At 42.0% G+C, this 27181-nt stretch overlaps 2 protein-coding genes across 2 annotated transcripts; both read right to left on the reverse strand.

Annotated features, from left to right (window-relative positions):
• Positions 1-1047: 1047 nt before the first annotated feature.
• LOC149872162 (alpha-1-antiproteinase-like) lies at positions 1048-10150 on the reverse strand. The gene is made up of 5 exons (XM_090033947.1): positions 10079-10150; positions 8425-9105; positions 7590-7860; positions 3494-3641; positions 1048-2526 (listed from the first exon to the last, which is right to left on the reverse strand). The coding sequence occupies exons 2-5, from the start codon at positions 9086-9088 to the stop codon at positions 2326-2328; spliced, it is 1284 nt and encodes a 427-aa protein (XP_089890073.1). The 5' UTR covers positions 9089-9105; positions 10079-10150; the 3' UTR covers positions 1048-2325.
• Positions 10151-17959: 7809 nt separating this feature from the next.
• LOC149872163 (alpha-1-antitrypsin-like) lies at positions 17960-26934 on the reverse strand. The gene is made up of 5 exons (XM_090033948.1): positions 26815-26934; positions 26279-26773; positions 23905-24175; positions 22327-22474; positions 17960-20422 (listed from the first exon to the last, which is right to left on the reverse strand). The coding sequence occupies exons 1-5, from the start codon at positions 26927-26929 to the stop codon at positions 20228-20230; spliced, it is 1224 nt and encodes a 407-aa protein (XP_089890074.1). The 5' UTR covers positions 26930-26934; the 3' UTR covers positions 17960-20227.
• Positions 26935-27181: the final 247 nt, after the last annotated feature.

Below are 27181 nucleotides of genomic sequence, written 5' to 3' on the forward strand. Positions count from 1 at the left end.
GAAATCGACACAAAATGAAGGGGTTTGAAACAGCCTCGAAATGAAATGAGGGCAGTCAAAATGTTTTGAAAGTTTCAAAACATTTCAGGTTTTGAAACTCAAGCAGGGCTTGCCTGCAGGGATAAAGGAGAGGGAGGGGGAAGAGGGGGGAAGGGCTGCTCTCATACTGACTGTGTAGCTGGCCAGTGACTGTGGTCCTTCCCTGTTGTCCCTTCTGATCCCAGTGCTCTGGGGGAGGGATGGAAAAACAGCATAAAAGGCAGCATTGTTTGAACTGTCCTGCTTTCTGTCTCCCATGTCACGAGTTTTGCTTGTCAGCAGCCTGATGTTCAGTTTCTCAGAAACCCCTGCAACTATCTCCTTGAAACTTGGCAGGCTTTGTGGCCTCAGCAGGGGCTACCATGCCAGCAGTTTTCACCTTGATGTGCCTTAACACACACACGTGACTAAAGTATTGCTTTCAAGAATTTGAGGTGCAGTTTCCCAGAACCCCTCTGCATTTATGTCCTTCAAGCTTGGCAGGCTTCATGGCCCTAGAAGGGGTTACTGTCTCTGCAAGTTTCATCTGAATCAGGCAAGAAATGACAAAGTAATAGGCAGTTTCATGGTTCCCTATTATAGCCTATGGGCGAAACATTGAAACAGTGAAACAGTTTCAATGAAATAAACAGAACAGTGGTTCTGAAACTAAACAAAACTTGAACTGAAACACTGTCCCACTGAAATGTTGAAACAGAAGTCAAAAGGAAATGGTGCTGTTTTGCACAGCCCTACTGTGCACTAAGGTGTTACACGTGCATTACTGCACAGTAACTAATCAGGCATAAATTTGATACCTGCATGATTCAGGTACTGAATGTATGTTCAATCTGGCATAAATTGCCATATTTACCGCACAGTATGGGTGTGCACATGTAGACACGCACCTGCACTGTGCAGTAATTTCAGTTACTGTGCAGTAAATGAGAGCATGTGTAGAAACACCCATTGAAAAACAATGCAAAACAAAAAAAAATTGCTCATTAAACTCTGTTTCCAGACTAAATATTTCAGGTTGTAATATTTCTTTATTCAATAATAATAGCAATAATCCATATTATAATAGTGTAAGAGTGATGCAGCTATGATAGTTCAGGAATTATGCAAAAGGCAAGGATTTTTTAGGGTGATATCTTTTATTTGACCAACTGTATAGTTGGGATAAAGCAAGAGAAGCTTTTGAATAGTGAAGAAGAATGTTTTGCATTTGAAAGCTTATTTAACTATTTCCCAGCTATCTGGTTGGTCCAACAAAAGATATCCTCTTCAAAAGTCCCTGCCTCTCAAATAATCCATATTAACATTTAAAAAGGCATTTTCTCAAACTGTACCCACATTTTGTCAGTATGTCTATGTTCATTTTGTTGGTTTAAAAATATTTTAGAAGTCCCTTCAGGATTTCACTGGTTCACAGTGAAGAGGACTAGGTATTTTGGAGTTATAATTCATCCCATTTCCTTTTCTGTTTTATATGAAAACATAGAAAATTTGCTTAGATATGTGATAATGGGAGCAGACTACTACTAAGAAAAACAACAGTATTAGGAAAACAGTGCTAGAAAATGTGCTGGAAAAATAGGGGTATGACTCTTTTCACAATTTATTTATACCAGCAATAGGATCTGGTGGAGACAGTTATACCAATAAAAATTCCTTTTGCTAGCAGACTTGATATTCTTAAAGGAACTGTTGTCGGCTCCTCTGTGAGTGGACACAGCTTATACAGGCCAAAAAAGCTGTTAGTACAGCTAGGCCAGCTAAACTTTTCTGGTTTAGACTAAGAACAATCCCGTAGGTAAACTTGCAGTTTCAGACCTGTAGTTGTTCTCTGAGTAGAAGCAAAACAAAAGGATCAGAATTCCTTGCAATATCAAGGGGCAGAATGATCATTCCAGGACTGAAACAGTCATCAATAATCATAGGATTGTGCTAATGAAGTGGATAAGAAACGAACTGGACCCTGACACAATTCATCTGAGTGACTTGGTATCTTAAAACCCCTGAGGAGACTTTCTGAAAGGGTCTTTTACAAAAAAGGAAAAAAGTGAAATCAGACATGTTTATTTAAGTTACTTGTGGTTTGTTATATTGTAAGCTGTGCACAAGTGCTTATGAGACAGGAAATATTATATTCCTGTGTTATGGATTTAGGAATGCATATTAGTACTGCTTTAAATAGTACCACTAGCATCTAGTGATGCATATGTGCAGCATGTACTTTGCTGAATCATGGGAATTTAGCCAGCACTACATCCAAGTGCTACGACACATCCAACAGCTGGTCACTTATTTTCCACAAGGATTTACTATCTTCCCCATGAAGAGGATGCTAAGGGTATGCTTGTTAACAATCATTATCAGGAAGGGCCTGTTGAATTTAATTTTGGGAGTGAAAACAGAACCAGATCTCCATGTAATTTCTGTGACAGTGACGCCTACCGCTTCAGTGCCATTCTCATGAACTTTCAACAGGGCCTTGTGAACCACCTGCAGGAGATGAAGCAAAACATTATTCTAATTAAAGAAAAAGCAGAAAATACCAAGAGAGAAACTTGCTTATTTTAAACAGACTGTCTTTGCAAAAATAGCTGATAAGAAGTGGGCAGGGGAAAGGATTGTCACAGCACAGGGGAACCTCTTCCACCCTCATACCCCCTGAGTTCAGAGAAGCTGAGATTTGTGAGATAAGATAGTATCTTTTATGGTCCAGAAAGATGCTCTTCCTCCAGTCCAGGAAAGAAGGAGACACAGCCTGGCCTAATTACCAGTTAGAACAATTACTTTCATTTAACAATGCTATTCAATTTTTTGCAGAAATTTTAAAAGCACAGAAACCGTTTGTAAACTTCTAGGGTGAGGTATAACTATTCTGAAAAGCTTAGCTTCAAGAAAGACACTGGCTACCTCTTTGATTTATAAATCCAGTATAGAATAATTTTATAACTACTAATATTTAATAACCCAAAAGGATAATTACCAAAAAGGATAATTAGCCAAAAGGGATAATTAGCTTATAACAGAAAATTATACAGAGTATTATTGAAACTGGATCAGTGACAAGAAACTGGCAGAAAAAATAGTTTGTTTAGCTTCCAATTTCGTTTTTCCCGTCTGCAACTTAGTGCATTATTTAAAGGGAACTGGAGAATATTTTACTAAAGTTAACTCATACCTTTGGAAAATTTTTAGTTGCCAGAAAAAAGTTTATTTTTGTCTTCTGTCTTTTCCTAATGTCCTCTGGTTTCCGTGTGTGTGTTACACCTTCCAAACACACTAGTCCTTAGTTTTAGGAAAAGACAGACCTGCTTTGAACCCAGTTCTGCTAACGCCAGGGAAAATTTTGCCAGTAGCTTCAGTGAAAGCTGGGTCAAATCCTTTAATATTATGAAACAGAAATGTAATATCCCAAAGAACAGATGGATCCACTGATCACCGGCTCTGTTTACCAACTTACTTTAGAAACCTTCAGTCCACTTTCCTCTGTAATTCCTGACAGGTCAGCTTGGTCAGTGAATACATCAGTCACACCCATTTGCCTGAATATCTCTTTTACATCATAGGTCCCAGAAATAGAAAAATTTGGAATGTACAGATGTATTTTACTGTTAGAAAAGGAACACCAAAATGCTGGTGAATCATCTGCTCAATAACTCTCCAGAATATATTCAAGCCAGTGACACCTATATTTATCTTTTAAGTATTCAGAAGTCTTCTCACAGTGATGGAATAACCTGTTTGAACAGTGTATTTGAGTAGGGACTGAGTACGGATGGCAGTAAAGGCCTTCTCTCATGGGTCTGTATTCTCATCTGTATCATCGCATGCAAAGGGGCTGTTGTAACTTCCTCAGTAATAGTGAGAATACTTGTGGCTCTGTAGATTAGAGCAGCTTTTAGAGTGTTTAAAATTATCTTCCAATTATTTAAGGCTTACTCCACACTAACTGCAGTAATCATTGGGTAGATACAGCTCTACTGGCAGAAGTTTTTGATGTTAGTTACACCGTGTTCCCCAAACAGTAGAAGCTTTTTAGGCAGAAGCCTGCTTCTATGAGCAGAGTTGTGTCTGTATCGGTGGGGTTGGCAGCACAATGACACTGGCTACTGGGTGTGCTCTTTCCTCAACCTGTAGCTGACATAGCTTTGCCAACAGAGTGCTGTAATGTAGACAAGGCCTTAGGCCCCTGAGAGGCTGGTTGGGAATTATCAGGGTGTGGAACTATTCTGCCCATGTCATATCCAGGTCCCAACATATCCCCTGTAAGGGGGCTTCAGGAAACATGTGGAATTGAAGCAGTTATGAAGCAGTTACGACGGTGTTGTATCACAGGAGAATAATTTAATCCTCCAAGTAATAATAGTAGTAGTTTGTTACCAATAAGTCTTAGCAGCTCTTTACAAAAGTTATCAACGGAAGAATTAAGGCACGGTGAGGTGGTCATACAAAAGATGAGCTGAGAATTGAATTTTGTTGGCTTCCTGTTCAGGGCACTATCCACTGGCCCATATCCTGTCTCATCCATACAGACAAGTATAAATTGATCTGTATAGTGAGTCATAAGTTCTGGGTTACCTTTTTCCATAGCAAAACTCAGGGGAGAGTATGTAAGAGGGTGTGGTATACTTTAAGGTTCCATAATCTGCTATCAAAGAACCCAAGCCTCTATTACTTTTTCTACCTAATCTTCATGAAACCATAAGAAAATTATAGAATTACTCATGAGCCCTCCCATGAGAGGAATTCACTGAGAGCTTCCCTCATGTCCTGACACCTTTTATCCATGTGGACCCTGTCTCTGAAAAAGAGACAATAGTGCCATGGTCTGGATGTGGCATATATTTCCCTAGTATTTGAGTGCCTCCAAAATTATCCACTGCTTTTTATAGTTTCACAGTTGGTAGGGTCAGAAGGGACCTGAGCAGTTCATCAAGTCCGACCCCCTGCCACGGCAGGAAAGAATGCTGGGGTCAAATGACCCCAGCAAGGTGATTATCCAGCCTCCTTTTCAAGACCCCCAGGGTAGGAGTGAGCACCACCTCCCTTGGAAGTTGGTTCCAGATCCTAGCTGCCCTGATTGTGAAGTAGCGCCTCCTGATATCTAGCATGAATCTACTCTCAGTCAATTTATGGCCGTTATTTCTCATTACTCCCAGTAGTGCTCAGGGGAACAGAGACTCTCCCAGAGCCTGCTGGTCTGCCTTGGCCACCAGATCCCTGCTCAGCCTTCTCTTGTGGAGGCTGAACAGGTTCAGGTCCCATAGCTTCTCCTCATAGGCCCAGCCTTGCTGCCCCCTGATCATGCGAGTGGCCTCCTCTGGACACTCTCAATGCTGTTCACATCCCTCTTGAAGTGCAGCGCCCAGAACTGTACACAATACTCCAACTGCAGCCTGACCAGAGACGCATAGATGGGGAGGATCACCTCCTTGGACCTGCTCAAGATGCATCTGTGGATGCATGACGAGGTGCGGTTGGCCTTTCTGACCATGTCCCCACATTAGCAGCCCATGTATGTTTTGGAATCAATAATGACATCAAGATCCTTTTCTGCCTCTGTGTTGACTAGAATGGAGTTCCCCAGCCTGTAGGTATGCTGCTATTTCTTCCTCCCCAGGGGCAATACCTTGTATTTGTCAGTATTGAAACCCATCCTGTTCTCATCTGCCCACCCCTGTAACCTGTCCAGATCTAGCTGAAGCCTGTTCCTCTCCTCCAGCATGCCCACTTCTCCCCACTTCTTAGTGTCATCCATAAATTTGAACAAGGTGCTTTTTACCCCCTCATCCAAGTCACTGATGAAGATATTGAACAGTGCGGACTCGAGGACCAAGCCCTGGGGGACCCCATTGCCCACATCCCTCCCAGTCAAAAAAGACCCATCCACCACCACTCTCTGTGTGTGGCCCTCCAGCCAATTTTCAACCCATCTGACTGTATAGGCATTGACACCACAGTCGCCTAATTTTTTTATGGGAATGGGGTGAGAAACAGTGATGAAGGCCTTCCTAAGTCCAGAAAAACTATGTCCACCATGACACCTGCATCTAAGGATTTTGTAACCTGATTGTAGAAGGCAACCAGGTTGGTCTGACCTGCCTCGAATGAACCCATGTTGGTTGCACCTAAGCATGATCTCCCCTGCTGGCCCCTTGTAGATGTGCTCCTGGATAATTTTCTCAAAGAGCTTCCCTAGGACCAAGGTAAGACTAATGGGCCTGTAGTTTCCTGGGTCTTCCTTCCTCCCTTTTTTGAAAATGGGGACCGCATTGGCCCTTTTCCCGTCCTCTGGCACCTTGCCTGAGCACCATGAGTGCTCATAAAGCTGTGCCAGGGGTCCCACAATGACCTCTGCTAATTCCCTCAGCACTCTGGGGTGGAGATCATCGGGACCTGCTGATCTGAACACATCCAGTCCCACCAAAAATTCCCTGACTAGGTCCTCTCTGTCCCTGGGCCTGGCAGTGCCTCTCCTGGGTCTGTCAGGGATCCTAGTGGGGGGGATGCCTCAGTCCCTGCTCAAAAAGATGGAGGAAAGGAAATTGTTAAAGAGGTGAGCTTTGTCATCTGGTGTGACCACCAGATTTCTTAGTGAATCCTTCAGGGGCCCTACGTTACCTGGTACCTTCTTTTTACCCCCTATGTATTTAAAAAAGGACTTATTGTTATCCTTGATCCGGGTGGACAGTTCCATCTCTGCCTTAGCCTTCCTAACAGCCCTCCTACAATTTTGAGCAATGGAAGTATAATCCACCTTGGTGATGGCTCCTCCCTTCCATTGAGGGTATGCCTCCTTTTTAGCTCTGAGACATTCCTGGATGTTTTTGGTGAGCCATGGGGGCTTTTGAGCACTCTTGCCCTATTTGATACGTGTTGGGATTGTCACCCTTTGGGCTTGAAGGATCATCTTCCTGGACTCCGAACTCCTCTCCCCTCCCCTCCAGGACCTCAGTGCCTCCCTGACTAGTCTCTTTACCTCATTGAAATTTGCCCTCCTGAAGTCTAGGACTGTTGCCTTGCTGCAGGCCTTTGACACCCTGCAATGGATTGTGAATTCCAGTAGGTGATGATCGCTGTCACCCAGGTGGTTGAGAACCCAAAGTTCACTCACTAGGTCGTCACTCATGGCCAGGACCATGTCCAACAAGGCATTTCCCCTGGTGGGACTGTGCACCTCCTGGGTTAGATGGAGGCCCTGTAACTTGGCTAGGAACCTTTGTGAGCAGTCAGACCTGGCTGACTGTTCTTCCCAGCAGATGTCCAGATAGTTTAGGTTACCCATGATGACCCCATCCCTTGACTTAAGTGCCTTTTACCTTCAAAACACCCTTGAAAGGATGGATTTTCTTCATGTTACAGATGGGGAATGTGTACAGTTAATTGATTTGGCCAAGAAATTTAGCCTGAATATGCAGAGTTTAATTCTGACATTCAATTTCTGACTGCCCTCCTCTTGCCCCTTTCCCATTGGGCTCTAAATATTTTGTCTTCAGATGAACTCTATTCAGTCCCTAGTAAGGTACTTCTAACCATATCAGAAGCCAAGGGATTACCTGTTTCTGAGGGAATTTTCCCATTTAGAGGCAGTTTTTTGCAACAGAGCATCTTCTACTTCCTTCATTTTTCCTTCATCAGGCAGAACAAACAAGGCTGCAGTATTTCCACTGCAAGGTACTTGCACCAACCAACAAGAAAGCTCCTTATCATAGTGATTTTTATAAATGCCCCGCCGGTACATCATGTTGACTCTTACAGTCGTTTTCTCATCCACAAAAAAATCCTCTTCCTCAGTATTAAAAATATCGAAGGGTTTTTCCCAATAGGCTTTGGACAAAAAAGAAAAAGAATGTAACTAATTATACTGCAAAGTGGAGTTATTATTATGAATAAGACCAGTTGAAGTGGACTAACACAAAAGCATCTGACCATGTAACCTTACTTCAGTTAGCAGTATTTGAGCATCTCAATTCATTACCCTTTTTTATTAAAGTTACAGCACCTTGAGATTTTATTTCAATGCTGTTCTCCGCTAACAGGCAGGAGCATTTGTATCTACCCTAACCTGAGTCTGTTTGCATCCATCAGATTAGAACATATTATAAGGAAAAAAATAGGGTATTTAAGAAACAGTGGTGTTTCTTCCATTAGTAAATGGGGGAAACACGTGTGGACATGGGTACACATATGCAAACAGACATACTTGGAATTTATAGAAAGACTTTCTATACTGGAGTGTTTTCCAAACAAAGTGTCTAACAGATTGATAAGGGACAATGTTGACAATGTCCCTTCATTTAACATCTGAATTACACAGCCTGTGTCTTAGATTCCAGTCAGCTATCTCAAACTAATGCATGCAATAAAAATCCATGTTACAACATTCCTTACCTTTAAAGAAAACATAGTTAACAAGAACCATCACAGTTTGTGGATCAAGGTCCTGGACTAAATCAGTAATTTTGCCATAGGTTTTCTTCCCAATGTAATCATTGATCAGCTTCTCTGCAGCAGTAGAATTTCTGAAGTCAGTGTATAAAACTTCAGAGTCATAAAAGTTTTTGACATCCTCCAGAAAGGTCTGTAGTGGTCTCAGGGTTTCTTGTATGAAAAGGGCATTGCCCATATTCAGTTGGTTCTCACGGTCTGTGCGGTTCAGTGCACAGATGAGATGACAAAAACCTTCATGTACCTCCTTCTCCTGCGTCTTTTCCATGTTAAAGGCCAGCCCTTCCAGAATCTGATTCAAAGTGGCTGATTTAGCACCAAGTGCCAGCATTGCAAAGGAAATGGAAATGCTTATGGGTGAGAAGAAAACATTTTTGTCAGATTCCTCTGATACAACCAACTGGTAAAATCTGAAAGCAAGGTCAGCATTGATTGGGGCTAATTTGAAATAGGCTTTGCTTTTACATGGATAAGCTTCTTCAACCTGGGAATCAGGTTCTGTGGGATATATATGATCATACTCATTACTGCGACAGTGAGGATGATGGCCATGGACCAAAGTTTGAACCCCAGCTAGTAAAAAACACATAGAGAGGGTGGACTTCATCTCCCTTTGGATTTATTCTGCAAAAGATTTAGATATAGAGAAATTAGTCAATCTAAATTATTTCTCTTTTTTCCCTTTGTACCATGAGTTCTGTTACTTCTTTTTCAGTGATTAATGCATATGATGAAATACACTGAACCTACCCTGGGTGAATCTATCCCATCAATATCACATTTCAGACAAATGGCACAGAACACATGAAGACACACCTGTCCACCTACACCCCATTATATTGGCACAAAGAACCTGAATGCGATTCCCAACTAAACATGGCAAAGCAGAGAATTTGAAACAAAATTTAATTCTCTTATTAAAATGTGTATACTTTTCTAAAACCTCATTGCTGAGATTCATCTTTGTGATCCTAGTAACTCTCAGAAGGAATATATGCTTCATATTAAATTCTTTATGTGATCACATTCATTCAAAAGGGATAGCTTAGGTCATATTATAGTGCTTAAATGGATTTAAGAAATAGATTGTTTTATGTCTGCAACAGAATGAAAACTTTCAGCATATCTTTTGCCAGGCAAAAACTGGATGACAGACAATGCTTGCTTTTATAATCCACATTTCAAGATTGCTTTTGTGGCCCTTTTCACCTTTCATGGTTTACCAAACAATGTTTTAAAAATATTATAAACAGAGTACAGTGTTGCATGCAATTCATAATTTGTGTGTAGGACTTTTTTGTACCATTTTTTGAAAGGTAACTAGAAATGGAATAGACCCTAGTGGGTTACCTTGGTAACAGCCTCTCTTCAGACATGAATTTAAAGGATCTTTATGGCTTCCAAGTGTATTTTATTGTCATGTTATTCAAATAGCTCTCCTACTAGAACGGCAATTTTTGCTGGCCCTTAGCTCTGTTTTCTATCCCTCTGACAAATTCACATGTGCACACAAAAATAGTATAACCCATAAAATAAGGAACATATAACAAAGAATCAGAAATAAATATGTCCTTGTTAAATTGAAGATAGTACTTACAGTGCATTGAAAAATATCCTGCAGTGTCCATTTGAACAGGCCTCCTCCTTGCTCTACTAATTACTACCAAACAGTATTAAGCCAAGTGTCCTCTATTAATCATTAATTAGAGCAAATAAAAATTATCAAAAACCAAACAATGATGGGGCTACTTTTCTCAAGACCTATGCAGTGCAGACTGAAGCTAATACTCGGCGGGGGGGTATGTCTACACCAGATGCTTTGGGTATATTAGACTAATTCTACTGAGTATTAGTGTGGCAGGCAAAACCCAAGCTAATGCACAGTAGATTTAGTCTACTGTGCATTAGTATCACAAAAAGGCCATTCATTTGCACCAATGCACAGTAGCACCAATTACAGCATTCTAAGTTAGTACCTGTCATTACAGATACTAAACATAAAGCACCATAATTTTGACACACTGTCAAAATTTTGACATCCATGTCTAATGAATGTGTAGACGTGCCCAGGATGTTGCAGCTCAGAACCATATGGAGAGGAGTGACCAACTTTCTTGTTGCCTCCATGGGTGCAGAACCCTAGCTGTGCAAACAGGAAGTGATTGAAATCCTTCTGGAAATGTTTGTGACCAAGAGGAGCTATTCTTCATAATGGGGGATTCGTGGTACATGGTCTCAACCAGTGATTCTCAACCAGGGTGCTGTGGCATCCTTAGTTGCCATGTGATCCTGTCAAGGGTGACACAGGGTGTTGCATAATATTAGCACTGTTAGGTGTGCATGTACCTACACATGATTTGTAAGATAAACCTAGAGATTTCAAATAGCAAAACCATTCTGCTCTGTGGTGTGCTGAGTTCTTTGCAATAAAAGAATTGCTCTAATAGATTTTTGTACTCAATAAACAAGTGAAAGCTGGCATTTTCTGAGGGAGGCCTTGAGTCTAAAAACTTGAGAAACTACTGCCTTATACCATATAACATCCCTAATCTTTTTTAATGCCTTCTATGAGAAACTTACTGTCACAGAGCACTCAGGTGCCCTGCGCCTGAAAGCAGAAACGGCTTGGGAGAGACCCCTAGTAGTGGGAAGGGGGAGGCTTAGTTACCAGTCACCAGGGCTGCACAGGTGCTGGTTGCTAGGGCAACCAGTGAAACCAGCTGACAGGAAGGGCCAGGGCTTAGCCCTTCTTAAGCCCAGGCAGGAGGCCAGGAGGGCAGTTCCCCTCCGTCGGCCGAGGGAGGAGGAGCTTGGCTAGGACAGACAAAGGGGAGAACTCTGATGGTGGGAACATCCCCCGGTTGCTGCTGGGGTTGGGGAACTCTCTCTTTCTCTTTGGTAGGAATTGAATCTTGTTTGACCTGACAGTCTAGCTTTTATGTTGTAGCCCAGGGGCTTTGTGTTCTTGTGTTTACTGTTTTGACTAGAGGACCAGGTGAGGCTATTAGGGGTTGGAGGAGGCCTCATAGGAGCTCCACGGTAGCGTGGGGACCCTGATGCCAGAGATGGTGCAGCTTTTTGGGGGTGCATTGACCCCAGCCCCAGGGTGAGGGGAGGGCAGTGAGGAGCCCCAGAAGTAAAGGAGAGGGCCAAGGCATAACAGGACCCAGGTCAAACCACGTCAGTACCATCTGCAAGGCTTGGGTTACGGTGTAGGGGAGGAAAAGGAGCCGCAGGTAGCACTCCCTGGCACCGGGGTGCATAAAATGGGCAACCTCCTGCTGATTACATCAATCAATTAATCAATTAAGATCAAGGCTTGGCAGGAAAGTAAGCAGGCGGTTGGCCCATTACAGGAGGGCGGAGTCACTCCTAAAAAAGCTCCGATAGGGATACTCCTGTCACACTTAACTAAAAAGCAACATTTGTCCCCACACTAAACACCACAGATGTTGATTGTGTTTGGATTACTGAAAACTACCAATAGAGAGATTAGTCTGTGACACCAAGAGAAGGGATTCATGAGAAGCATGAGAAGCAGCCATGTCCATGAGAGGAACTATAGCCTGGAACTCACACAAAGGATAGGTACAGAAATTACACTTATGTGGAATTTGGAAAGGGCCTGGACTAATGTGTAATTTCTGTATCTAGTGTATATAAGTGATTGGAAACTGTTCTGAAACCTGTAACAGAAGTTTAGTGCACATAGGGTGTGTCTACATGTCACCCTGTATCACCATAGAAACGTGCTATGTCACTGTAAAACACACTGTGTCAACATAGTGATCATGTGGGTCTACATATGATTGGCAGTTACTTCGCTGTAGTGGCTTGTTCCCCCATTTTAGCATGCCAGTACGGTGAAGTAGCAGTGAAAGCTATGTGCTGTGCGCATGGTGCAGTGCGGGCAGTTACTGCACCATGCTTCCAAATGGAAGTACTAAAGCACAGCGCAGTAACAATGTCACCATAGGGTGATGTGTAGATGCACCCATAGACCAGTTTCAAAATGGTAGAACCTGGTCTAAGATAGACCTGAACGGATGTAGTACGGGGTGGGCAAAATACGCCCCATGGGCTGGATCCAGTCTGCGAGGCCATTCTATCTGGCTAGCCGCACCCTTGGCCTGTCACAGCGCCAAGGCTTAAAAGCCTCTGCTCCCTGGCTTTGTGTGCTGCCTGCACCTGTCAGCCTGGCCCTGCAGTGGAGCGGGGGAAGCAGAAGCCCCCACCCCTGAACCAGCCAGAACTGCTGGGGGGCAGGACATGTGGGGGACTTCTCCCCTCCCCCTGCTGACAGACCCAGCATGACTTCTCTGTGCAGCTCTGCCTCCCTGCCAGCTCTTGGCAGCTGGAGAAAGGGAAGAAAAGAGGAGGCTTCTGCCCCTGCCCAGCCCCCCAGCAGCTCTGACCGGGTCAGAGGCCAGAGCTGGCAGCTGGGTGGTGGGCCGGACTGGGGAGAGTCTGTGCTGGCTCACTGCCTCCCTGTGAGTCACAGCAGGGGGGCCGTAGACCTGTGCCCAGCAGCCAATCAGGTATGGCCTGCCAATCAGCTTCATTGGGTTCAGCAGTGTCCAGCAAGCTGGGAGATTTTCAGAAGCACCCCCCACCTGCAGGCATCCCTATGCCTCATCTGCACTGATGGGGGAATGTGTGCTCTGTTAATTCCCAATCTATTCTTCACAGCTGAGAGGAACTCATGAAGGTTTAATATATTCCCCCTCAGGCTTTTTGAATGTTTGCACCTAGCCAGAAAGCCTGCTTTGTGCGTTTAGCAAGAGATCCATCTGTCTAAAGAACAGAGCCAGATTTCCTACTGATAGCACGAGTCTCACTCTAAACCTCTTGAAGTGTGTTCCCAAACCCTTCCCCTAGCACAGATAGTTTCCTCTCCCACATTTTTTTTTCCAACAAAGAATAGGATTTTGAGAAAAATATAGTTTTTTCCCACCAAAATAAAAGAAAAATCTTTGGAAAAATGGAAAAAGAGAGAGAGAGATGGCAATGAGGCAATGAACACAGAAATTATATTTTTTGTCAGGGTTTCTTAAACAATATGTTATTCAATTTATACCTGATTGGCCTAAGGAGGGATTCAGAAGCATGTGCTTAATATCTGCAGCGCTTGGATAAATGTTTACTATTTTCAGTATGTACCAAAATGTAGGAAAAAAAATCTGAGCGACTCATGCCTCATCATCACTGAGAATAAAGTTAGTTACTTTGCTAGATACAGCAGCATCTAACAAAAATATTGCACACAAGACTGTGTATGGAAACAGCAGAGTTTAAAGACCGTATGGAAATAAGGGTCTTTAAACTGTTCTGTAAACTGAAAAGTGCACCTACATATATAGTTCTTCACTAGTTTACAAGGCTCCAGAGCTAAGAGCCAGGCCACTTTCCTGTGCTCTCAGTGCTCCCCCTGCTGTCATCTAGGCAGTATGAAGGAAGGAGCCTAACTGAAACGAAGAGGTACAAGGAGCAGAGAATGAGAGTGTGAGCAGGAAAAGGAGAAGGAGATGGAAACGGGGTGCACAGCCTTTTAGAAGGTTAGTTAAGCCACGGATTTTGAAGATATTCAGCTATAGGCATCCTAAGGGCAGCCATATCTTACACATAAATTTATTACAAGAAAAAACAACAAGATTAAAATTGCAGCTTCACCCAACCTCTGCCAAATGCTATTGATTTGCAACTGTAGCAAGTTCTGATCCAAATGCCTCACAGGCTAATCATTAGCATCGCTATGACTAAACTGTCCCTAAAATAATCTTGTAATGCCCAATACATGTAGAACCTAAAAAACCTACTGGAAACTAATTACAAGCATTTTGTAAACGGTCCTGTGATATATGGAGCCAAGTGATTGGAATGTCAAAAATCATTAGGGAACGTATACCACTTGGACTGTTTTATTTTTCCCCCACTCAGTAGGCATAGGGACAACCACCTGGCCTAGGAAAGGGGTAGCAGACTGAGAAAACCTCTGTGCAAACCCCTGACATGGCCTTCATTCTAAACCAAACTTAAACCAAAGCTGCACATGACCCAAAAAAGCTAAAATCCTAACTTTTTTATACCTGTTGGCCTTCCCCAAGGAAATCCCTCCCAAACTCTTTTCCCTAAAAGGATAAAAGACGGGACAACTGGCACTTATGGGGCAGAAACTCTGGGGTATCTGCTGCTTTGGAGCCATCCATCGGTGGGCTGAACCTTGAAAAACTCTCCCAGGGCATCAGTGCGAACGTCATTCTGAAGGATCTGGCCCGTGGCCTCCACAGTTCTGCTCACTGCGATAGCAGACACTCAGACTGGTCAGAGGCAATCACCTCTGCCTTAGGAGCTCTGAGTCTCACACCAGCAGGAAGAGCAGGGTTGTAGAAGATGAGGAACTCCATGCTAGCAAATAGCAAATAGATTTTAAAACTCTTCCTAGTGAAAAGACTTAACTGTGGTTCTCTGGTGCTTCTGGTGACATCAGAAGTGTCTGTCTTCATAATTAAAGAATCTGTTTGCATATACTTGTGAGTAGTATGTCTGAATGAGGGCTGAGCTTCTCTGGAGAAGCTCTCACTGAATGGCTGAAAGTTTCTTGTGCATTCAGTTGGATCTGCCATCTTTCATACCTGTATCACCATCATTTCTGTTCAGCTTAACATGCTTCCATTTGAAAACTGCTACACTTAATGAGTGTAGCTCATAAGAACCTATATGTGGATATGGCTTCTTTGCTCCCATTTGTCCTCACCATCCAAATGTACCTGATAATGTGCTTTTGAGAGCATGTTTTAAAAAACTTCACTCAGGCTAGAGAGAATCTCTGTGGGCAACAAAGATGATAAAGAGTTTGGAAAGCAAGTCATATGAGGAGTGGATGAAGGAGCTAGTCATGTTCAGCTTGTGGAAAAGGCACTTCAGAGGGGACATGATACTTGAAGGCCTACCATAAAAAACAGGAAAGTACCTTTTTTCTCCTGCTGCTGAGGGAAGGATGTGGACCAATGGCTTGAAGTTGCAGCAAAGTAAGCTTACACTGACTATCAGGAAAAGCTTTATAACCACGAAAATAGTGAGGCAGTGGAATAGACTGCCTAGGGAAACTGTGAACTCTCCATCACTGGAGGTATTCAAGAAGAGGTTGGACAGTCACTGGTCAGGGATGATCTAGGTGTAGCTGTGCCTATGTTCTACTGTGGGTATTCCCCACACCTTTGGGCTTTGCCGGTTGCCCCCTTTCTGCTACATGTGTCAGGGTGTTTTTAGGCCTCCCTCAGAGACATTTGGCTACAGCCAAAGCTGAGGATTTTAACTGGGGTGTGCCAGTGTTCCTTCTGGGACTTAAAGATGGAGACTCCTGGCCATCAGGTCTTGCCCCTCTGCTCAGAGTCAGACCAATCGCCATATTTGAGGTCAGGAAGGAATTTTCCCCCATGGTCAGATTGGTATGGGTTGTGGGGGGGTTTACCTTCCTTTGTAGCGGGGGGAGGAGGGGGAGTGGAGTGGTCCTCTGCCTAAGATCTCTTGAGCGTATGTTGACAACCTTTTGTAGAACAAGCCATTGGCTGCCCTGGTTCCCCTGCTTTACTTGTGGCAGGTTAGGATATTATGTCTGTGTTGTGTCAAGGTTAACAGTAGTCTTACATAGAGTTTAGATTATAGATTTTATAGGATGGTTTGGATAGGGAGGATCCTGTCTCAGACAGGGGTTCAGACTAGATCACCTCTGGAGGTCCCTTCCAGCCCGATTTTGCTATAATTCTATGATTAGCTTATAGATAAGGTTGCTTTTTTCCCAGTGAATTTAATCTTTAACCCCTCTTAGCTCCTCTATAATTTAGTACTAACCATTTTTGCATTAACAGCTTTCCAATATCTGTAATCTATAGCTTTGCATACTTGCATAGGTGGCTTCAGTTTTGATGGAAACATTAAATACAATGTTTCCAGTTTTCATCAACCTGGCAAAGATCATCTAAATAGGACTGAGAGCATTTCCAAGACCCTGGAGAAGGCTCTGCATACTCTGTTGCTCACTTGGCAGGTTTCTTCTATACTTTTCTTATCAGTTGAACTCTGAAGTACCTGATTACTTGATTTCTGATCTCCTCTGCTCTGACATAATCTCCCACAGTGTGTTGACAAAACATGTTTTTGATATCAAAGTGCCTTGAATTGAATTTAGTAGTCTATAACCAGATATGACGCTTCATTCCAAAGCATGGATAATCTAATTAAAGATACAAGGAGTGGATGCAATATATGAAAGAAAGTGGGAGAGAGACAAATTTGAGGGGGAAGGTGGGGAGCAGGTGTCTTAAGCAGGAAAGCTGATTTTCCAGCCAGCATAGCAGTAGTGGTATTTCTTTTGAGGCTGTCCAGATGGAGTCAATTGACTTTGTGGCTCTTTAAAATCCACTTGATTCCTCCCAATTGCTCTTCACTCAACAAGTGATAATCACCCAGTTTCCTTTCCAATAATTCTGATATTTCATAACAACATATCAGTTACCACTTTATTTTGCAATTTTGATGAAGAATTTGGCATTTAGCTATTCCTAGTCATATTTCTAAAGCTTCACAGCCCTGAAGCCTATTTTTAGTTCTTTTCAAAATCCTAACAGCTACAGTTTCAGCTTTTGGAAGAGCAACGAAGGGCTGCTGACTTCAGCTGTGAAAGGGTTAACACTAGTTTTTGCCTGAGCAAGAAAGGAACCATCAATAAGCTGAAAATTAGTCTCTGTCTCTGCTGTATGTGTCCATAACTGTGGAAAAAAATCTTTTTTCCTTCAGTCTGCCTTGCCAGAAAAAGGTGAACATCTTATTTGGAGACATGTATTGTGTGAGAAAATATGGTAGCAATACTTCTGTTAAGCAACTTTTTCCAAGCAGCTTAAATCATTAAACAAAGGTTTCCTGTATCATATTTTCTCCTAGTTTACGGCAAAGCCACACAGTGCAACCTGGACCTCTTGGCTGGAAGGCCTATGCCTGAATCACAAGATTTTCTTTTTCTTTCTTAATAAAGATTCTGTCCCTGAGTTTTCTTTTGTTTGAAAGTCACCAAATGAACCATATTTACCTTACTTCAGCTACTTGTGTGCTTGCTCTAATTTAGGAAGCAACCATTTAGATTATGTATTTCCCTGTTTCTTTAATATGGTGAACAGCGAACTGTGGTATCTAATTTATATTTTGTTTTTGCAAGGGATTTTGCCCAGCCCCAGTCCTCCATTGCTCCCCCAATCCTTCCCCTGTGGGGAATGTTTTTTTGTTTGTGCACATGTGTCTTACAGTGTCTCAGAGGGGTTTGCAATGCTGCCAGAGGCTTGTGCCTGGTCGTGTGGATGCAATCTAAGAGGTTTTTTGAGCAGAGCATTCTCTGCTTTCTTCACATTTCCTTCATCACATAGAATAAACAATGGTGCGGTATTTATAGTAATATATCTCATAGTGACATCCACAGTCAATGCCATTTTCCTGTATTATATTGACTTTAATAGAAATCTTCCTACTAAAAATGTCACTTTGTAGTATATTATGATTAAAATGACTTCCACCATGATTTCATGACTGAAAGAGACAGAATCTGAATGCTCTAGAAAAGGAAATTGCTAGTCTATAGAAGGATGATTAAATCAGCAGGTTTTTTGGGAGTTGAAGTGAACATGGATGGTAAAACTTAAGCAAGCACTGATGGACTCTTTCCTTTGTCACCAGCAAGCCTGTCTATTTATAGGTGACATATCTGTGTGCTGAGATTCTTCATGTATAAAGAGACTCATCCATATAAAAATACAGATCCAAGAATGACTTAATACAGTTTGTTTTCTTTCCAGCACCAATGTTGTAAGAAGAAATAGTTGCACTCACTAACAAAGTTTTTCTTCTGTTAAACTTTGAGACCTGATCTGCTCAAAACATGGATGAATCAGACTGTGAACATGGATATATTGCAACATCTCTTGGGAAGCACACCCCGTTCTGCTCTTGATAGTCAGCACAGCTCTCTTGATTCAGGACAGCACCTAAACCTTTGCCTTACTTTTTAAAGCTCCTATGCAAATGCTGTTTTGAATAGGGTTGAACTATAGCACATGCTTATGGGATTGCCTTATGTAGAGTCTCATTTCTTCATCTCTTTCTTGATTTGCAGTGGAGGAAAATCTTTCTAAATGGTACCATGCAAAAAGTAGAAAATCATATATTCATCAACATGGAACCTACCCATTAAAGATCAGATTTTTTCTATCAGATTATATCAGGTGGGTCCCAATCTCCACATGGCTAAGAGATGCCACAAGCTGCCTGCCAGCTAGCCTCACACTGGAGCACCCTTGTGCCCCAGCCAGCCCCTCTACAGCCCACTGAGCTGTGTCAGAGCAGCCTGGGCTGGGAGGTGGAACCCCCGGGCTCTCTGCCAGCGGGATTCCTCCAACCCGGCTCAATGTGCTGCGGTCCTACATGCATGTTCAAGGGGCATGCCCAGGAGCAATAAGCTCCAGCACAATAAGCTCTGGAGTTTATTGCTTCAAATTAATTACAAGATAGACACACCCAAGCTCTCTCACATCAGTCCTCGCACATCTTTCCTCATCCTGATCTCTAATGTTAGTATCTAAGAAAGCCTGCCTTGCTGGCTTGGCTGTTCTAATCAAACCTATAATGCCCACTTCATATCCTATAGATAAAAGCTGGACAGGGATCATGAATTGCTTGTCAGATCCTGTAGAGATAACAAGGCATCAGTATGCTAAGGAAGAGGTATTCTAATGTCATGGAACTTCCTCAGGTTATCAGAGACATAAGGAAGATGTAGGATTATGTGAGAAGGACAGGTTGACAGAAGCAATATAACAAGTACATTAGAGAATGAGGGAAACTAGAGAACAAAAGGCTCTGAGGGGACTGATTAGGTAAAGTTCTGGCCATCAGCAATAGTTCTGGGTAAAAAGAAGAGGATGGGCTGCTAATTTTTTGGTTTTCATGGTTGGAACAATCCAGAGCCTGGTTGCTAGTGCAATGACCGCTACCAGGATTCCAGGATGACAAAGTGGCTTCTGAACGGAAGCTGTTCAGGACAATGCCACTTAGCAGAGGGGCTTTGCTTAAGCATCTAGTAATTTCCAAGTGATTCATATATATATATATATTCATGGAATTGGAATGATTAAACAGGGGGAAATGGAAAATATTCCTGCACAAGCAGATAACTGAAGTATATTACAACATATTCTGGATACACCTCTAGTCATGCTTGGGGAGTAATGGGCTCCTATAGACATGAAGCAAGGCTGCTCCCAAGTTCTGCAAATCCAGTGCGTTGGAGCAGATCTGATTAACTGAGTCTGCTGGAATGCAGAAATGAACATGCTCCAGCAGACTCCAGCGTCATGTGTATCAGAGTCTCCATGCTGAAAAATGGTGATGGGGCACTTTAAACTAAAGCTCATTTTGTTAAGCTTTAGTTCAAAGTGCCCTGCCACCATTTTTCACTCTGATACATGTAACGCTTGGGTGCTTTTAACTAGCACAGCTTGCTAATTAGCATGCCCCTCCCCGCCCCCTGGAGCTCATCTATAAATGCCCACAGATTTCAGAGGTTTATAGGCAAAAATGCTGCCACACACGTATTTTACTTGTTTTTGATATAAGTAGATTAAAATTTAGATATAGTTATACCTACTAGACTACATGGACATATGCTACTATCTGCACAATGATATATCCAGCAACTCATCACTTAGTTTTCAGTAGGGTTGACAATTTTCCCCATGAAAAGCATGGTGGCAGATGCTTTATCAACGATCAGCATAATGAAAGGCCTGTTGAATTTAATGGTGACTGAAGGCTGATGAACTTTGCTAATTATTATTGCTGTGGCTGCTGCTGCCTCAGTGCCATTCTCATGAACTTTCAGCAGGGCCTTGTGAACCGCCTGTAAAGAAATGAGACAAATGTTACGCTCTGCATCTGGGCAGCAAACAGAAGCCAATGATGAACTTGTTTTGTCAGAAGACAGGCAGAAAAAAGAACAGGATTGCTACGACCCACTAGACCCAGGTCATTGAATGGAAAACCTTCCCTGACCTGCAAAGGGATCTTTTTCTTTGTTAGGACTCTAGGATTAGGCTCAACAGTATTATAATTAAGGAATAAATACAACTTTGTAATTTTTCAAGAAAACAGATTGGTTTACATGAATCAAATCACTTGCCCTTCCTCTCTACAAAAAAGGGAGCTTTAGATGCTTGCTAAACATTACAAATTCCTTTCACCAGTAGTCTCAACAGCACAAATAATTGGTAGTTTTAGATTGTAAAGACCAATGTAGTGTCCAAAAGATCAAAATAACCAGTGACAAGAACCTCTGTTGCCAAGCTCCAGAGTTTTTTCTGTTAGTATGGCTTTCTGCATGAAATGCTGTGGATTGATATTGCAGTATGTCCAAACATTAGCTCTTGTTTTATTTTGTTTTGTTTTGTTTTTTAACATCTAGGAGGTGCTTTGGAACACCACTGAGAACTTGCTTTTTATGGTCGCTAGTCTGATTTAATAATCACTGTGATAATGTTAGGATGTTTTCAGATTATTTTACTCATAAAAAGATGATTAAACTCATAAAAAGCTGATTAAACATGATTTAGTCATACATTATGATTTATTCATAAAAAGCTGATTAAACATATAAGGAAAACACAGCTTCCATTAATTCAAGGGGGGTCAGGATTCACTCAAATTCTAATTGGTCTCTGGGGGTCCTCAATTAAGTTACTACTCTGGCTGCAACTCCACATTCACGTAGCTGCAGAGTAGATCAATTAACTTCAGAGTAAAGTGTCACCATCTACACATGCAACAGACTTAGGCAGCAGTAAACTAATTAACATCACTGTAGAATAGCACTGTCACCGACTATCTTAAAGCAGGGTAATTAACTGCAGTTAAACGCACATGTAAATGCTGACTGCGGATATAAATTGTGCCCAGTCAGCTTAGCCAGCAGTGGGCCAGATTCCTGTCTGTTGCCTAGCCATACATCTCTGCACATTTGGCACTCTTGTGCCAGCCAGCCCCTCTGCTGCCACCCAGAGCCTGGGGCTGGTCCCTTGTGCCCCTGTCCCTGGCATAAATTGCTCTGCTGGCTCAAATTACTGCGGTCCCAGGTGCATGTGTTGATCCTGCACCCAGGAATAATTTACTGTGGCTCAAATTGCTCCAGAGTGTATTGTTTTACATCAGTTGCATGTGTAGATGCACTTGCTATGAATAAGAATATAAAACAGGCCTCAATTTAAAATGTATTGTCTCTGTTGCGATCGAGCAATTCTGTTCTCTTGGTCAAGGATAGCTAACACGGTGTTTTTAGTACTTGTAACCATTCATAATGTTCTGGTCATTACAAGTACTGAAAATATCACTTTAACTCTCCCTGACAGGGAAAACTGAACAGCTCAATAGCAAAAGTCAATAACATTTAAATTGAGGACTTGATTGTTATATCTTTATTCATTATATGGAAGACGTGTTTTCCCTATAAGTTTAATCATCTTTTTACTCAATATGAGTAAAATAATTTGAAAGTATCCTGAAATTAGCATTGGGATAATACTGTAAACATTCATAATTATGTAACCATTCATAATATTCTGGCCATTACAGTAACATTCAAATACTAAAGCTGGGTCTAGAAACTTTGTGTGTTCTCTGTAATGAATATGTTGGTGCCATAGTGTCGAAAAGACCAATAACCAGCACCTACTGGTGTCACTGGAAGCAAAATCAAGCCCTCAAATAGTCTCACATAAATTCAGACATCACCATCTCTGCTTACTAACTTACCTTTGTAACCTGTAGGTCGTGTGCACCATTGATTCCAGACAGATCAGCATTGCTAGAGAATACTTGGGTAATGCCCATCTTCTCAAATAGTTGTTGTATGTCATAGGATCCAGTAACAGAGACTCTTGGGAGGTACAGATTTATGCGTCTGTTCAACAATGCAAAATGGCAGTGAAATTTTGTACATAGATTTCAGATAATGTTCTACAGTACATGCTATTTAATAATGTTTGGTGGTGCTTTTGTGGTAGTAAATGAGTCTGTATGTGGCTGTGTAATTTGTGCATTTGAATAAAGATTGAACACTTCTACAGAATTGAATCTTCTCTCCATGCCTGGAAATTCTCTCTGGTTTAGTTATCCTTGAACAAACATGCCCTTTTTACTGCCATCATTTCATTTTGTTATTGAGTCATACATTCAACATTTTTTTGTGGGAATGACAGAGCTCGGAGGGGAAGGCAGATGATGGTGTAGGTATAGGGATTATGAATATAAAGATGAGTGGAAATGGTAAAAGAAATGATTAAAGATTAAGTCACTGACAACATGGGCACGTCTCTGGAAATGTGCATGTGAAACTGACAATGCCACAAACCTGTCTGCAGCATGACAAACCACACGTGCTGCATGTGCATGCATTTGCCACATGGCTTATTAGCAGTATTGGGCGGGGAGTTGACAATGGGAGATCACAGTGTCAAAAAAGTGCGGCACATGTGGCTGCAGCATGGCTGCTGGTCAGGGACCACGCACCTGGATAGCTGCCGCTGCAGCCCCAGAAGGCCCCCAGAATACCAGGTAAGGCTGCTGTGGCTAGCCCAGGTGTTGACCGCAGCTTCCCCTGCCCCACCCAGGGCAATTTGCCATGCACCAAAGCACACATGCGGGGGCATGCCTGGGGACAAATAGCAGCGGCACAAATATGTGCCGCTGCTATTTGTCTCCAGGGAAACATGTTTCTGCCCATGGGGATATGACACATGAGGGTAAATTAACCTTGTTAACAGAATAAAATAGCTATACCTATAAAACCAAAAAGCAACAAAGTCAACAGTTACTATGACCCTCTCTACATGTTACACTTAAGGCATGATTAACCTGTTAATCACCTGATGACATGATCAATCAATTAACAGCAGGTAAAAAAGAGGAATAAGCTACAAAGTTGCTTCTTGCTGGTACAGGGGGAACCTGGGATTGGGCTCCCCCTGCACTGGCAGTAAGGTACGATGGGATCTAGTATACAATCCCCACAATCACCTGTGGCATGGCAGGAGGCACAACTGTGTGGGTCATGAATTAAATCCCATTGTTCCTTTACCTGCACATGTAGAGGGGCCACAAGTCACAGCAACCTAGGAACTACTAAACTGGTTCACAGTGTGTATATGCTGTACAAGGAGTGAGAGTTGCACAAAGCTCTACTTCATAGCAAATGTGGGGGACTATTTTACAGTGCTACTTAATCAGTACAATGAATGTTGAACTAAGCTGTGTGATTTAATGTCTTGCCATGGCATAGACTTTCACCTAAACTACAGTAAAGTATCTGTTAAACAACAACAGTAGACTTACCTTGTTTTAAGTGATTTTCTCCATTTACACACAGTTTCTTTCACCAGAACATTCTCCACTTCTTTCATTTTTCCACTGTCAGGTAGAATTAATATTGCTTCTGCAGTTCCATGATAAGGTATCTGCACCACCTCACAAAACAGCTGCTTATCATAGTAACTTGCATATTCTCCCTCTTGTCGCATCATGTTGACTTTAATGGGTGTTTTTACATCCACAAAAAAATCTGCCTCAGTAGTTTGTATAGGTGCAAAGGGATTTTCCCAAGAGGCTAATGAAAAACAGGAAGTAATTGAATATTTGAGGGAGAGAGAAATGCTTAATCCAAATCAGAGTAATTCAAATGTAAGAAGCTCATATGAGAGAGTTTTAGTGAATCAAAGTTTATTTTTAAAAAGCAATTTTCATTTTGTAACCTACCAAACCAGGCCAGAGCTTATATGTGGCTTTTCTTATATGGCTTTCTTTTTATATGGCTTTTCTATAAACTTCAGCTATGATGAACAGCAGTTGAGGGAAATAAATTAGTATTGTTTTGGTTCCTTAAAGATTTTAAATTTGAAAAGAAAGTATGTTTATTCTAGTGTTAAATCAGGGGATCCCAATTTGAAGTCAAACTATTGCTACTTAAAGTACAAAAATAATTTATAAATTAAAAATTATCTTCATACTAGTTAACATTAGGAGCTAACAGGCAGACATGCCCCCTTCTCCCCCACATTAAGAAGTGTGGTGTGTGTGGCAGGGGGAGGTAAAAAGACACAATCCCTCTTAGGACTTTAAAGACTATAAGAGAAATGTTCATTTTGCACCACTCCTTAGGATGGCAACATGAGGTCCATGCCTCCATGACAAGTCAGACTCCTCTCCCCTTGAGCTTTCTATACTTTAGGTAGAGCGGTATAAGGAATGCATGAAATGGCATACTGTTTATGCATGCAATAGAATTGACCCAATTCGTTTCTTGTTTTAATTCTTCATTGAGAAGAATTTCCCAGCAGGCAGCAAAGTATGTCTGCAAGTCAGGTGTTCTGTTAAAATGACATATTGTGGGAGCTTAATAAACCTTATTGGTATTTTAAGGTAGAAAGGACTATTACATCAAAACAGCTGATGTCCAACATAACATAGGTCATACAATTTCACCACGCTACCCCATCGGGGCCAGTAATCTATGTTTGACTAAAGTATCTCTTCTGGAAAGTCATCCTCTACAGACATCCAGAAGAGTCCAGCACTTTCTCCCCTTAGTAGTTTAGCTTATCATGTTAAAAATTTGTTTCTTATATTTAATTAGATTTGTCTTTAAGTTTTGTTCATAGGATCTTGTCAAGCCTTTTCTACCCTTCGATAGTTTCTTTTTAATCAAGAAGAATAGGCTGCTTTATCAATATCTGAGCTCTAACTGCTGGTTCTCCCATTTGGCTACATCAGTACAATTTTCTCCTCTGTATTCAGGCTGACCAGAAATTTTTTTGTAAAGTTTCATTTGAACCTGTCCCAAAGCTGTGCACTTTGAGAGCACCAAGGCTCCAGTGTGGGAGCAGGTCACCTGATGAGTCTACTTGGGGAGTGTGTGGCCTCCTGTCAACAGTGGAGATGAGGAAGCAGAAGATGGTCAGCTGTGGATAGTTTGTGAGGATGGTCTGCCCGAGAGCTGGGGATCCTGGGAGTGGCAGTCATCTGGTTCTGGGAGAGTCTATCTGGCAGATTGGCCCCAGAACCACACATCCTGAAAGAAGTGGGTTCCCAGGCTTGGGGCTGGGAACCGTGGAAGCATGGAGGCCCTGGCCCAGGCAGTGTATCTGGTAGAATGCCAGTGTCTGTTGCTCATGAGCAGGCACTCACTCCAGGAGGACTGTGTCAGGGCTGGGCTACTGAGATCCCAGGATCTGTGGTTTGGGGGTAGACACCCAAGCCAGAACGTTCAGGTTCTCTGCCTGAACGTCCCGGTAACTCTGGCTCTAACAGTGCCCAGTTCTGTGCTCCACAGCAGGAAGCCCTAGGCACGCCAACTGGAGCGAGGGATCTCAGGGCTTCTGAAAACCTTGCTGCAGAACTCGGAAGTGCTGTGGTTCTGAGATAAAAGTGTTTGAGTTTGGTCCAAATCAAACCGAACCTCCCTCAAAAAAATTGGAACGTTCCAAGGTTCAGGCCTCGTGTTTTGTTTTGTTTTGTTTTGTTTTGTTTTAACACCTCTTACCTTTATCTTCAAAGTCCTGAACATTTGGTTCTGCCAGAGAAGTTCACTCTGTTATCTTATCATGTGGTTTATCTTTTTTTTAAGGCAGAAACAATATTTTTTTGCTTTAGATCATATTCACCTGTCCAAAGACTAATTTAAATACATATCCATGTGTGCCTAATGTCTTACCTTTGAAGTAGATGTAGTTAACAAGAACCATTACAGTGCTTGGATCAAGACTACCAAGAAAATTTTGTATTTTCCCATGGGTTTTTTTCTCAACATAATCATTGATCTGTTTCTTAGCTTCTGGTGGATTATGGAAATTACTAGAAAGAAATTCTGCTTCATAAAAGGCTTTGATGTCATTTAAAAACTTCTCTAGTGGCCTAAATCCCCTATCTGTAAAGAGAGCATTTCCCAGACTGATCTCAATCTCATTGTCAGGTTTATTCAGCATGTAAAGTAGATGATGAAAACCTTCATGTATATCCTCTACCTGAACCTCTGTCAGGTTAAAGCCCATTCCTACAAAAATCTGATTCAGAGTGGTTGACTTAGCACCCACTGCCAACATTGCAAAGGCAGTGGAGATGCTTATAGGAGAAAAGAAGATATTTTTGTTAGGTTCCTTTAGCATAACCTGTTTGTAGAAGCTAAACGTAAAATCGGCGTAACTAGAGCCTCGTGTGGGGCAGCCCTGATTTATGATGTGTATGCTCCACTGTGTTCCAGAAGTTCTTTCTCATCTTTGTGCTTGCCAGATATATGGTGACAAATGGCAACGGCATAGAGACCAACGAGGACCAAACACCAAAAGATAAAAGGTTTCATCTTCATTTCAAATTACTCTGGAATAAAATAGAATGAAATAGATGAGTATAAAATAATGATGATCTTGGTAACAATAAACAGCTAGTAGCTTACCTTAGTTATTATAGCTCTTATATAAAACGAATGTAGAAAACCCCCAAATGAACATGGCATATCTAAAGGTACTGTACACTTGATAGTTTGCTTATATTTGCTGATGTGCCAAACATAATAAAAATTGTACTACACCATGGCTATTTAGGATAAGCAATTCTGTTC

Source organism: Crocodylus siamensis, chromosome 2 (assembly GCF_052110815.1).
Source record: "Crocodylus siamensis isolate JL-2025a chromosome 2, ASM5211081v1, whole genome shotgun sequence".
NCBI lineage: Eukaryota > Metazoa > Chordata > Crocodylia > Crocodylidae > Crocodylus > Crocodylus siamensis.

What these genes read in the sequence shown, in the direction of transcription:
- LOC149872163 (XM_090033948.1), bottom strand. Translation starts at nt 26,929, where the DNA reads ATGAAGATGAAACCTTTTATCTTTTGGTGTTTGGTCCTCGTTGGTCTC. An exon ending in AGAAAATCACTTAAAACAAG is followed by an intron (nt 22,475 to 23,904) that starts GTAAGTCTACTG and finishes ATTGTTGAACAG; the next exon opens with ACGCATAAATCTGTACCTCC. An exon ending in ACGACCTACAGGTTACAAAG is followed by an intron (nt 20,423 to 22,326) that starts GTAAGTTAGTAA and finishes ATTTCTTTACAG; the next exon opens with GCGGTTCACAAGGCCCTGCT.
- LOC149872162 (XM_090033947.1), bottom strand. Translation starts at nt 9,088, where the DNA reads ATGAAGTCCACCCTCTCTATGTGTTTTTTACTAGCTGGGGTTCAAACT. An exon ending in TAACTATGTTTTCTTTAAAG is followed by an intron (nt 7,861 to 8,424) that starts GTAAGGAATGTT and finishes TTTTGTCCAAAG; the next exon opens with CCTATTGGGAAAAACCCTTC. An exon ending in GTGGACTGAAGGTTTCTAAA is followed by an intron (nt 2,527 to 3,493) that starts GTAAGTTGGTAA and finishes CATCTCCTGCAG; the next exon opens with GTGGTTCACAAGGCCCTGTT.